This window comes from Zea mays, chromosome 6, assembly GCF_902167145.1.
Source record: "Zea mays cultivar B73 chromosome 6, Zm-B73-REFERENCE-NAM-5.0, whole genome shotgun sequence".
NCBI lineage: Eukaryota > Viridiplantae > Streptophyta > Magnoliopsida > Poales > Poaceae > Zea > Zea mays.
In genome coordinates, this window is record NC_050101.1 from 169838637 (window position 1) to 169851291 (window position 12655).

General features: G+C 51.0%; 1 protein-coding gene across 1 annotated transcript; it reads left to right on the forward strand.

Moving 5' to 3' along the window:
• Nucleotides 1–1375: 1375 nt before the first annotated feature.
• On the forward strand, nt 1376–4296 carry LOC100281328 (uncharacterized). The gene is made up of 2 exons (NM_001372498.1): nt 1376–1866; nt 3043–4296. The coding sequence occupies exon 2, from the start codon at nt 3077–3079 to the stop codon at nt 3971–3973; it is 897 nt and encodes a 298-aa protein (NP_001359427.1). The 5' UTR covers nt 1376–1866; nt 3043–3076; the 3' UTR covers nt 3974–4296.
• Nucleotides 4297–12655: the final 8359 nt, after the last annotated feature.

The following is a 12655-nucleotide window of genomic DNA, read 5'->3' on the forward strand; positions in this document are numbered from 1 at the left end:
TTATTTTTTTTAAGTCAACCGTAATTAGATCACACACTAAAAATTAATACCGGCATATTCAAACCTATTAGTGCGGTCACTCAAGTGTCAATCATTACCATTACTGTTTACGTTACATTTTGCATGCCAACCAAACGTCAACTTGACGTGTGATACGTATTGGTGGTGTCATGAGATATCATGAATGATGTGATATGTATTGGTGTGTTCCGTAATATGGGTTGAGAGAACTCCGTGACAACGATATGTATGTCTTCATACTCAAATAGTGTATCAATATATTGTCATCTGAGACGATTAGTATTTCTTCTAGTTTGCTCAGTTATTATTATTGGAGCTCGCGACCTCAGGGCCGGTCTGAGTTTTGTGTGTGTGAAATCATATGGGGTTCAAACGACGCACTGGTAGGTATTACTATTAGATCGGTCCTAGTGATAGTTTTATGTGAAATTCATTTATATTAAATAAGTTGCCACACAAGTACTTTTTTATGACATGAACACGTACGTATTTAAGAAGGGATGAAAATAAATACGGCCTCTGTATCAATATAGTAGTCGTTTTAGTATCTAAATTCAAATGATGTTAAATCTAGACACGTATATAAAACACGTACATTAAATATTAAATGAATCCACTATTTTACTAAAACGATTTTATTTTTGGAACAGAGAGAGTAAGGTTTTTCTATGTAAAAATCTCTACTAGTCATGAAATTAAATGATTAGTAAACTACGGAATAAAAATAAATATTGAGAGTAAGAGTTTCATCCCAGTTCATTTTATTATATGTGATTCGACTGAGACTGACTTTATTGGGAAATGTTCAATTTTTTCGCAAGAGTTAGCTGAAATTAAGCTCACGGTTTTTGGGTACTGGAGCGTTTGTATGTTTGATTAATTACTCGCCAGTAATATATCAAGCTAGCTATAGCTACTTGCTGCAAAGTAAACGCTCTCGCAGCGGTTATTTTTGCTTCAGGGAAAAAAAAAAGAAAACCCAAACGTGAAAGGTGTGGCGCGGCAGTATACGCGCGTGTAGTTCACGACCGTCAATCAGTGCAGTCGTCCCGCAGCACTACTCACTGTACGTAGTACGTGGCGAGAAATGAGAGTCGTCACCGCGCGGCGTCACCATCTGTCCATCTCTGCTCTCGACGGTAACACGGCGCAGCGCTGCTAGCTTATCGCACACGAGGAGCACGACCTGCCGGGCCGGGGTGAAAGGACAGGGACCCGAAAACGACGCCACCAGCAGCAGCTGATCATTTATAGTTGGTGCAAACAAGCACCACACAAGTCCGTTCCTCACAACGCACAAGTAGTAGTAGTGCATGCCTGCTCCCATCATCATCAGTACACACTACAAACACTACCACCATCCAGCAGCTAGCAGAAGGCAGAAGCAGCTAGTGTAGATAGCCGGCGGCTGGCTGAGACCACCACCTCTCCCTTTCCTTTCTTCTCTTTGCTTTGCTCCCTCTCATCTCATCTTCCCTTCCCTTCTCCAGCTAACACTACAGCTTTCTAGGGCTCACACCGCAGCACCGATCCAGCGCCGTCCGGTCGTCGATCCACATCACCATTATTCCATCCCCCTGATAACGATCGAGCCCCAGCCCTCCCTCGCTCTCCGGGCTGAGCTAGCCGGACGAATTCGGGCGTGCGGCTTCGAGCTCTCGCTTATATCAGCGCCGCGCGCGCCGGCCGGCGGCCGGAGGAGCCACTATCATCCCCGGCGTTTGATTCGGCCAGAGCAGCGGCCATGGTCGAATATATTTGATCTCTCTCGATCTGATCTGAGCTGAGCCGGCTGGTGGCCCGGGAAGGACGAAGTGTGTCGCCACCTATAATTTGATGATGTTTGTAAGTGGTTCTTAATGGATCTACAATTCTATACTACATATATATACTACACGCTAGCTATGCCGGATTTTAAGTTCTTCTCTCTCTCTCTCTCCTGTTCTTAATTGCTCATATATTTGCTTTGTTTACACTCCGAGAAAAATAAGTTTTCATTTTACACTAGTGCATACGTCACACACTCCCTTGTTTTTATATGTGGGAGTACTTGTTTTCTGTCTTTTGGGGAACAAAACATATATAATTCTTTTTTTCTCTTTTAGTATATATGTATACGCTAAGCAGCTTGCTTCCCCACCTTCAGAGCAAGGGATTGGAAGAGGCACAAGGCAGCCCAGGGACCCATTTCAATCTGATTTTTCAAGGCGACTCTTAATTTTATTTGTTCCTCATCCCCATTATTCTCCCTCCGCCGGTTTCTAACTTATTTCTCCAGCATTTGTTGTTAATGAGCTTTGGATAGGATTATATATAGGTGCTAGCTGTAGGACTTTTAATATTTTTCTTGATGAACATCGTATATTTAATTAGCATGTTTCTATAACACACACCTTCGAATTACACTGGCTGCTGTTTTTTTTTCTTTTTTGGAAGAGGATTCTAGTTTACTGCTGCTTGTGGAGTAAGGAAAATTTAAGCATAAGAGGAAGTATAATAATAACAGGCTACAAGAGAGCATAATAATGGTGAGCTGGAGCAAAGATAAAAAGAGGGAAGGAAACTGGCCGGGTTGTAAGTCTACTGTCAGTTTCTACACAGGAATTAAGAAACTTTATGAAATAAAAAAAATCGATCAGTATTAGTATTGAAGAGCTAACCACTCTATAGATATAGGCTGCGAGGACAAGCTGTATCATTAGTTTTGCTATAAATAAAGAGAGCTACAGTCCACTATCCACCCAAGTTCATGTTTCAGTGCCATATATATGCCCATATCTTTCCGTGATTCGATCGATCTGACCAGTGCCTTAGTAGCAAATAAGGCTGCTCGTTTACCAGTGGACAGCAGTGGGCAGATCGATCCATATCCACATGTTGCTCACCAGCACCAGCAGCAGCACGCACTGTCATCTGGATGCGCCAGCGATCTCATTTCATGCATGCCCAATTAACTTCCCCTGCAGTAGTCTCGACTGTCTGGTTCAATTCTGTACTATCCTGATGATGATCCGTTATTAGGTGTCATCATGATCGGTGGCTAGCAGAATAAGAGATGATAAGCGGCAACCTCAACAATGAAGAGCTGGGGGGCGGCGGGTGCACCAAGGCCGAGGGGCCGGGCGCGGCCGGCGGCGCCGGCGCCGTCGTCGCAAAGAGTCCCGTGCTGTCGAGCTCCCGGCACTGGCCGCCGTCGACGGAGTCGAGGATCGTGCGCGTGTCGCGGGTCTTCGGCGGCAAGGACCGGCACAGCAAGGTGAGGACGGTCAAGGGGCTGCGCGACCGGCGCGTGCGGCTGTCCGTGCCGACGGCGATCCAGCTCTACGACCTCCAGGACCGGCTGGGCCTCAGCCAGCCGAGCAAGGTGGTGGACTGGCTGCTCGACGCCGCGCAGGACGAGATCGACAAGCTGCCTCCGCTCCAGTTCCCGCCGCAAGGGCAGGACCTCGTCGCCCATCTCCCGCCGTCCATGGTGGCGCCCTTCGCCAACGTTGCAGCCGACCGGGCCGCCGCCGCCGCTGCCGCCGCGAACGCGTCGGCCGCGATGGCCGAAGGCGGCAAACGCCACTGCCACGGAGGCATCAAAGGGCTCATGGGCATGGGCCTCAACAATTCTATCGGCCTCGCCAACGCCACCATGCCGCTGGCTCACGGCTTGTACTACACGCCCGGTGAGTCTTGGACCAATGGAGGCAATGCCGCCGTCCATGATCATCAGGTGAGCCACGGCGGCACCTCGCCTCAGACGGTGGCTCACCACTCGCCGTTCTCGTCTCTGCTGTCTCTTGCTGCTCCGGGGCCCCAGCTCGTCTTCTACTCGCCGGAAGGCGGCGGCTTCGCCATGAAAGAAGCCACCGATCATCAGTTCGCTGTAGATAGCCTCGATCACTCGCAAGGCCAGCTCTCACTGAGCTCAGCTAGAAGCTTCCTTCACCCCGGCAACCAGGGATGATATTAGGTCACTGATCTCTACTGCTCCAAGAAGGTACGTAGAACAATAAAGCTTGGTGTAGTAGTAATCAAGTACTCGTTTGAAGGCTCCGTAAAGCTTGCAACTGCAGTTTTGAGATGTTATTGTTTGGTATGATCGAGTAGAGGGGCTCTAGCGTAGAGAGCTGCTAGCATGCATAGTAATTAAGGTTAATTTTGCAGGACATGCAATGCAATTCGTTGCTTCTTTTTTATACAAGGAAGTAACCGGTCATGGGGTGTGTGGTGTGTGTGTGTGTTGGCAATGTAATAACAATTTTATAATTCGTTCTTGAATTTGTGCTTAGCTAGATTGCGTTCCTTTTTAGACTTTGTTTTCATATATACTCGATCAATCCATACCAATATTTCGAGGTGTTTTTTTGTTGTTTCACTTGTATTTTAGAGAAAAACTTTCATGCTCTCATTTCTCTCCTTTTGTCAGGGTTACTATCGGTTTAAAACAAAGATCATTGGCACGCCATTACCATTGTAGATTACATTGCAATATAGCCTAAAGTTATTATCTCCTATTATATACATTCACATTGGATTAGTCACTGCCATAGCATGGATAATTTCCTAAGAACTGATGTTTGGACTGAGGATTAGTTTGGAGAATATTATCTATATTTTTGCAGTGTTACTTCAATTCTTGAAATTGGCCACTGAAGTTTGGCTCAAGCATATTTCACATAGTTCATCCATATATCATTCTCACCCTTTGGCCCTTCCAGAAACCGGAGAAATTTAAAAACCATTAAGGATAGTTTGAAAATTCAAATACTTAATTTTGGGGATTGATGGAGGGGATTAAGGGAAAATTAACTAGCCCTTAACAGAAAATTGATGGCATGATTCACGTCCATGCATTTATTACTAGACTAGACACCGCACTAATTAACATACTTATAAACTCTATATAATTTAGTGTTTCTCTTTTTATTTATGTGAGAGCAAATCATTGACTATACTATATTTTGCTACCATATCTGGGAAACTTTATTGAACCAGGGCACTTCAGTGTTATTGAAAAACAGTGTGGTCGGAAATAATGTCATCATGCCACACCCACTAGATCACGTACAATTAACGGTACTAAGGGATGTTTGAATGTACTTTTGCTAATAGTTAGTTTGCTAAACAAATGCTAGTAGAATTAGCTAGCTAACGAATATCTAGCTAACTATTAGCTAATTTGCTATAGCTAGACTGTTTAGATATCTTCGTCTAATTCTAATAACTAACTATTAGCTCGAGTGCATTCAAACATGCGTCCGTGGATATCTTGAAGAGGACGAGTGTGACGCTTTCTCCTCAATTTATTCACGCTCCTCCTAAGCCTTTCGACTTCTCCGATGAACATCTTTTCATCACAATATGACATTTGTTGCTCAATCGGAGATTCACTTACTTTGGAGTTGGGTTAGCACATGATAAAGTATTCTCAGAATGAATGCATGTGCTTATATGAGGTTCACAGAAATTAAAACTAGCAATAATATCCTCATGAGCAGTTTCTAATATGATATGGTCATCAAGCAATTTTTCATGGGAATAAGACAACATATCATATTTTTCACATAGAGCTAACTTTTCAAGTTCTAGATTTTCTATTTGGTCCCTGAGCATGACATTATCAAGTTTAACTTGAGCAATACAAAATAGCGCATTCTCATTATTAATTTGCTTAATTAAAATTGCTTCATACCGTTTGTTGTAAGGTCAAACCTATCAAGTATCAACAGAGTGTAAATCAGTTGTTGCTCTCACGAGACCTATGTGCAGGTGCGCTCGTGTCATTTAAGGGAAATGTGACTAGTGACAGTGCTAGATATGGGGCGGATAGAGCTCGAGCACCCCCAATCGCTCCCGAACCCATAGACCCCTCTAATGTTCTTTCTAAAATTTAAAATGTACTAGTACATTCTCATTATGTATTTTAGGATTTCCTTCGTTCATCGATGTTCTAATATGAGATTACTCCAAACCCTGCTAAATTTATTGATTTATTGAGATTATATCGCTATAGCGGTTTAGTTCAGTCCTACTAATTTTTTCCGACTTCGTCCCTGAATGTGACAGTGGAAATGTGGCACGGCTACTAACACGTTTAGTGCCTATGTGATCGATCTATAACTAGAAGTTTGGCATGTGAAAGGAAAATGGCCTTTACCATTTTTTTTCTAAATTGATTTTGGTGCTTGATGAGCATCACAACTGTCGGAGAGAAAATCTCCGGTCGGGTGGCGGAGTGCACCCGCCCTAAATTATAAGATGAGGAGGGGCCTAAGCGTTTTGCTTGTTAGTTGGAAAATGGGAAGAAACACAAGAACACACAAAGATTTAGAGTGGTTCGGGCTGCCGGAGCGTAATACCCTACTCCACTGTGTGATGTATTGCTTGAGAGCTTGTATGAACTTGTGAGCGTCTGAGTGAGCCTAAAATTGGGTTTGTCTTGTAACGCCGCATGCCTCCCCTTTTATAGCTGAAGGGGGCATGCACAAAGGTACTGAGCCCCGACATGTGGGCCCAGGGACATAATGAATATAACACTTGAAGCTACAAATGTTCGCTGCTGGGGCAATCTTCTTGTGCTCTGACCTCCGAGATCTGCGTATCCTCGGCGTGCAGGGGAAGCTTCTTGTAGAAGGGATGATGAGCACAGTGCGCCGCACGGCACGGGCGCACTGTTTGTCAACAAACTGGTCAGACGCACCGTCTGCTGGATGACTCTGACGCCGTCTGCCAGCGGATTGGACAGGCCGCATTAAATGCTGAGAGGGTACGTCGCCCGTTAGTGTGGTGGCAGGCGGCACGTCCTTTCCGCAATAAATGCAGAAGCTGTGCGGCTTTAGGGGCCTTACGTCAGGCTTGGCCCATTGGCTTATGTCACGAGCCACAAGCCACGCGGCAACAGCGGGTCTCCGCCTGAGCGGGGAGCGTAGTGCAAGGCCTGGACACGTGCCAGCACCGGACCCTTACTCATGTCGGGGTCCTCCCCGTCCCGGGACCTTGCTAAGGCCCGGACCTTACTCGGAGGGACCTGGGGCCCACCCGAGGGACCCGACATGCCTTCTTGGGAGCTCCGGACTTGTACGTACATGGGTCCGGTGTCCCTCTGTGGAGGTCTGGACCCAATGATGCATCCTGGGATGTATTATCTTTCCTTGCCACATGGTGCCCTTAGACTTGCCCATGTGGTGGGGTCGGGTGTCGTTCTCCGTGTGGCTTGGAGGCGTCGTACGTGTACAACATCTTCATACTGTAGAAGAGGGTACCCCTGATTCAGGGTACCGACATTGGCCCCCGGGCCCACCTGAGGGGAAGATGCGAGCCTGCAGGTGGGGCCAGAGTCTGATTAGCGGTTGGCCTGCTGCTCCTGCGCGCCTGTTGACGCTGTTGACGCAATTACTGCCGGTCCGCCTATGGTCATGCCGACTGCTACGCTTATTCCCACGGTTGACTGGCCCGTGACCTTCGTACTTAATGTCAGTGTTGGGCCATGCGCGTGATGCCTCGAGTCGTTGCACTGGTTCTGAAAACTTATCTTTTCAGTCTTCCGTGATGGCCCCGAGAAGATGTGGCATTGGCGTGAGTGGCGGTGCGATTTTTCCGCACCCGGTAACCGGCGCGCCAGTTGCATGACATGTGGGCCTGGGCCCCCATGTTGGACCGCCGGTTGCAGCGAAGCTGAGGGGGCGCACAACCGCGAGGCGGTTGTACGCTTCCTGCGTGGCGGTTCGCCTTTTCGACCGCTGGTTTCGGCGGAGATGAAGAGGCGCATAACCGCGGGGCGGTTGCATGCTCCTTGTGCGGCAGTTCGTCTTCCTGACCGCTGGTTGCCACGAAAAATGAAGTGGCGCATAACGGTGGGGCAGTTGCACGCTCCTTGTGCGGTGGTTCGCCTTCTTCGTGCTTCGGGTCAGTCTGTATGACATGTGGGGCCTGGCCCCCGTGTCATAGGGTGGGAACCCTGGTGCACGTCGGGAGAGACTTTGCCTGTGATGCTTCGGGACGCGAGTGGGGAAATCTGCCTTTAAAAAGGGGTCGATCTCCCGAGCAGTAGCCATGCCTCGCTCCCTCTTGCATTCATCGCACCCTTCCGCCTTCCAGGCCTCCAGATGGGGTGCGCCGGTGTTCTCTGGAGGGATCCGCGTCAGGGCTGCCCCCTCCGGCGATCTCACCGCCGGAGAGCTCGCGCTCGTGGTGGTGTTGCCGATCTTGTCTTCTTCTTGCTGCTGTTAGAGGAGCGCAACCCCGTGGGGGTTGACGCTCTTCCGCCATCGCTCGGCTTCAAGGATTTTCATCATGCAGCCTGGCTGCAACCTCCCGCCAGTGGTCATCTAGAGGGATGACCACCAGCCTTGTGGTGGAGAGAAGCGAGCCGGGCTGCGGCCTCCCCCTACCCTCAGCTTCAAGGATGTTCATCATCCGCGCTGGGGAGGAGGGCGAGCCAAGTTGGGGTCCCGCCTTCCGCATGGGCTGGCGGCCCGCTTCTTCCTCCAGCATTCGGGGGAGAAGGGCATTCACCAGCCTTGCGGAGGGGGCGAACTTCGGGTACGCGGGACCGACCGACTACAGGCACCGCCAGTCGCCGCGTGCCCGGTTCCTCGGCTTGGATGGCTTCAGCGCCGCCTCCAACGCTGCCTCCTGCCGTTTGGTCGGGGCGTGGCTGTTCGTCCACCTCACGGGCGACGGTCGCGCCGTGCGCGGGTTCACCACATCCACGGCTTCTCCCGTGCCACCGGCCGCACCTGGGGGTCGTACAAGACGTCGTGCGTCGCAGGGGCGGCGACCTCGTTCTTGAATGGTCTTGTCATCACTCCTGCAGTGAGGACGGGAGCGAGGACCTCTTCGCGCGTGCTGAGACAGCCGCCGCCCACCAGTGCAGAGGTGGCCGCTGTCGTCGGTGCTGAGGTGGTCGCTGCCGCTGGTGAGGCTGTCCGTTGCAGAGGTGGTTGCCTCCGCTGGCGAGACCATCAGTGCCACCTGCTACCGAGCCTCCAACTCTTTGGCTTTAATGGCCTCGTAGTCGCCCCCCATAGGAAGACGGGGGCGAGGACCTTTTCGCAATGGCGCACGTGCTGAGGTGATCGCCACTGCTGGCGAGTCGTTGGTGCAGAGGTGGCCGCCGCCGTCGGTGCTGAGGTGGTCGCCTCCGCTGGCGAGTCGCTCAGAGCTAGCTATCCCGCGGCCCTACTGGTGTGGAGGTAGTTCATACCTGTAGAGTAGAGATGGAGCTAGGGCTTCGCTTGGAAACAGATGTAATACTTTCGCTTTTTGTAAGGTACTCAAGAGTACTATTTATTAAGCAGTATTAGCACTTATCTATTTTCAACTTGTTTCTGTTGTGCGCGATATTGTTGACTCCTCCCTGGTACCTGCCCCCCCCCCGCTTGGGATGCAGGCTCGATGTGTTGAGGTTGGATCCCAACGTATCTGAAAAGGTTGTCAACAACTCACGGGAGGCAACCTCGCCGGGATATGGATCTGTACACAGCTTCAGCTAGGGAGCGTTAGTAGTACACCCATAGGGTTCCCTGTCTGATATTAGCCATCCTTTGATACATGCTCGGGACTCGCAGGTTTCAGTCTGGGTGGCCAAGTTGCGTGTCCAGACCCCCTTGGGTCGCGGCTCTAGATACTAGGACACTTGTCGCAGGGTGGTGGAGCGTGCAGGCCCACGGTACGGGACCAGGCTGAGCGGCTACACGGGCTCCGGACCACCCCAGGAGACTAATGTCCACTCTCTAGCTTCGGACCCGAGGTTGTCAGACGCACAGGACTTATAGCTCGAAATACTAGGTACCCATCACGGAGTGGTGGAGTGTGCATGTTTTCGGGTATGGAACCAGGCTAAGCGGCCACACAGGCTCCAGACCTCCCCATGGAATGGGGTCCCGTTCTCTAGAACTGGCCCCCAGGCTATCGGACCTCCCAGCTTTCGTAAGGGAGGTCCTAAACTGCGAGCATGGCTGCTCAATTCGGATGTCGTCATGTCAGGACAGATGGGAACCGTGCAAGTGGGTTAGATAAAAGGTACTATCTGAAAGACTGCAAGGTAGGACCATGGAGCAGCAAGGTGGAACTATCATAGGGGCACAACTGAGGGGGTAGTTTTTCTTTATAACTCGTCATGCATGGGTGCAGACCAATAGGCCGGGTTTATGGGGACAGACCCCACCAGATTGGCATACACGTATGCGTTACCTAGTTACAAAAGGGAAACAGATTTGACCCCTCAGACTTGCTCTATGGATAGAACTTACAGAGATGTTTCGGCATCGGGGTAAGGCACTCCTTCAGTCATAGCTAGATGGTTGCCCTTGGGTCGGTGCATTCCCGTTGCCTTTAAGGGTCCTTCCCAGCTGGGGGAGAGTTGCGGAGCCCTTCTTGGTTTGGTACTTGTCGTAGGGCTAGGTCCCGACCCTGGGTCCCCATCTGCATTTGACACGGGAGCCCTCGTCTTTGGCTGTGGCCATTCCTGCATGTACCTGTCGGAAGCCTGGAACCGTGGGGAATCCAGAAGGGTTTCCGGAGGAAGGCAAACTTCAGCTCCATAGACCGGGGAGCACGGGGTCCCTCTGGGGCCCGTCTAGTTGTCCCCATCGGAGTAGGAGCCTCCAGCGAAGACATCCTTCAGGTCCCCCTCGGGTGACTGATACCCGAGGTCCCATTCAGCCGCAACCACCTCGCTGTCGTCCACCTTTTCTTTGCTAGGTCGCCGACGAGGTGGGGAGCCGTCTTTGGAAGACTGCTCGCGTCGCTCACTTACGCGTTTTGCGAGGTCAATGATCTCGCGACACTCCTCGACGCTGTGGCGACCGTTGGGATGCACAGGGTATGAGCCGTTGTTACCCCTCTGTGGCCATGGACGTTTGTTGTGGTCGCTCTAGCCTCCGGTCGTGGCTGCAACAACCAGAGCGGTGGACCGCGACCTCTGGTAGTCGCGGTCCTTCTTTTTCTTCTTTCCGTCCTAGGGGATGGCACCCGAGCCACCCGACTGGGCAGCTCCGGTTTGTGGGGCCAAGTGCCATGCACGGCCCTCGGCGGCTCTGGCGCATTTATCGGCCAGAGCGAAGAGTGTGGGGACAGTTTCCACGTCATGTGTGGCCAACTTCTCCAGCATTTTCCCATCACGTACTCCCTGTCGGAAGGTCGTGATGATGGAAGCATCAGAAATACGAGGTATAGTACCTCGCACCTTGGTGAAGCGGGAGATGAACTTCTAGAGAATCTCCCCGGCCTCCTGCCTCATCGCATGGAGGTGGGCCTCCACATCGTGCTGTTGGTAAGCACTAGAGAAGTTCGCAACGAACCGCGCACAGAGCTCTTCCCAGGAGTAGACTGACCCCGGGGTGAGGTTCATGAGCCAGGTCCGGGCAAGTCCAGATAAGGCAACATGAAAATATGTCGCCATCACAGCAGTGTTTCCACCTGCTGCCGTGATGGCGGTGACGTACACCTGCAGGAACTCCGACGGGTTCAATGTTCTGTCGTACTTTTCCGGCAGGTGCGGCCGGAACTTGGGTGGCCATGACGCCGCGCGGAGATGATCCACGAGAGCGGCGCAGCCCACACTGGCCAAGGGGACACCCATTTGGGACCGGGTGCCCATTGGTGTCTGCGGTGCAACCGCAGCGAAGTCTTGATAGAGGTTGCGACCATCGATGTTTTGGCGGCGCTCGCGCGCCCTTTCCAAAGATACCCGGGCATCCTCTCCCGCACGCCTGCGGTCGAGTTCTACCCGGAGGTTGTGAGAGCACCTAGAGGGGGGGGTGAATAGGTGATCCTGTAAAAGTTCAAAACTTAAGCCACAAAAACTTGTTAAGGGTTAGCACAAGTATGGCCAAGTGGCTAGAGAGAACTCAAAACACGATAACCACAAGAAGGCAATCACAGAGTTGACACGGTGGTTATCCCGTGGTTCGGCCAAGTACAAAACTTGCCTACTCCACGTTGTGGCGTCCCAACGGATGAGAGTTGCACTCAACTCCTCTCAAGTGATCCAATGATCAACTTGAATACCACGGTGTTTTTCTTTCCTTTGATCTTTTCCCGTTTGCGAGGAATCTCCACAACTTGGAGTCTCTCGCCCTTACAATTGAGTTCACAAAGAAATACGGAGTAAGGTGGGAATGAGCAACACACACAAGACTCGAAAATCAGAGCAACAACGCACACAAGTCGCAACAAGAGCTCGCAACGCAACACAAAGAGTTCACAACTCCACAAGAGCTCTATATGCTATCACAATGAAACGAATGCGTGAGATTGGTGTCTTGGTGCTTAGAAGAGTTGTAGGAATGCTTGGTGTGCTCCTCCATGCGCCTAGGGGTCCCTTTTATAGCCCCAAGGCAGCTAGGAGCCGTTGGGAACAAATCTGGAAGGCCATCTTTGCCTTCTGTCTCGTGGCGCACCGGACAGTCCGGTGCACACCGGACACTGTCCGGTGCCCGATTTGTTTCCTTAAACAGCGCATCCGACCGTTGCTGTCAGAGTCAGATCTGCGCACCGTTGGCGCACCGGACATGTCCGGTGCACACCGGACAGTCCGGTGCTTCCTTCCGACCGTTGGCTTGGCCACGTGTCGCGCGCCCGACCGTTGGCCCGGCCGACCGTTGGCTCACCGGACAGTCCGGTGCACACCGGACAGTCCGGT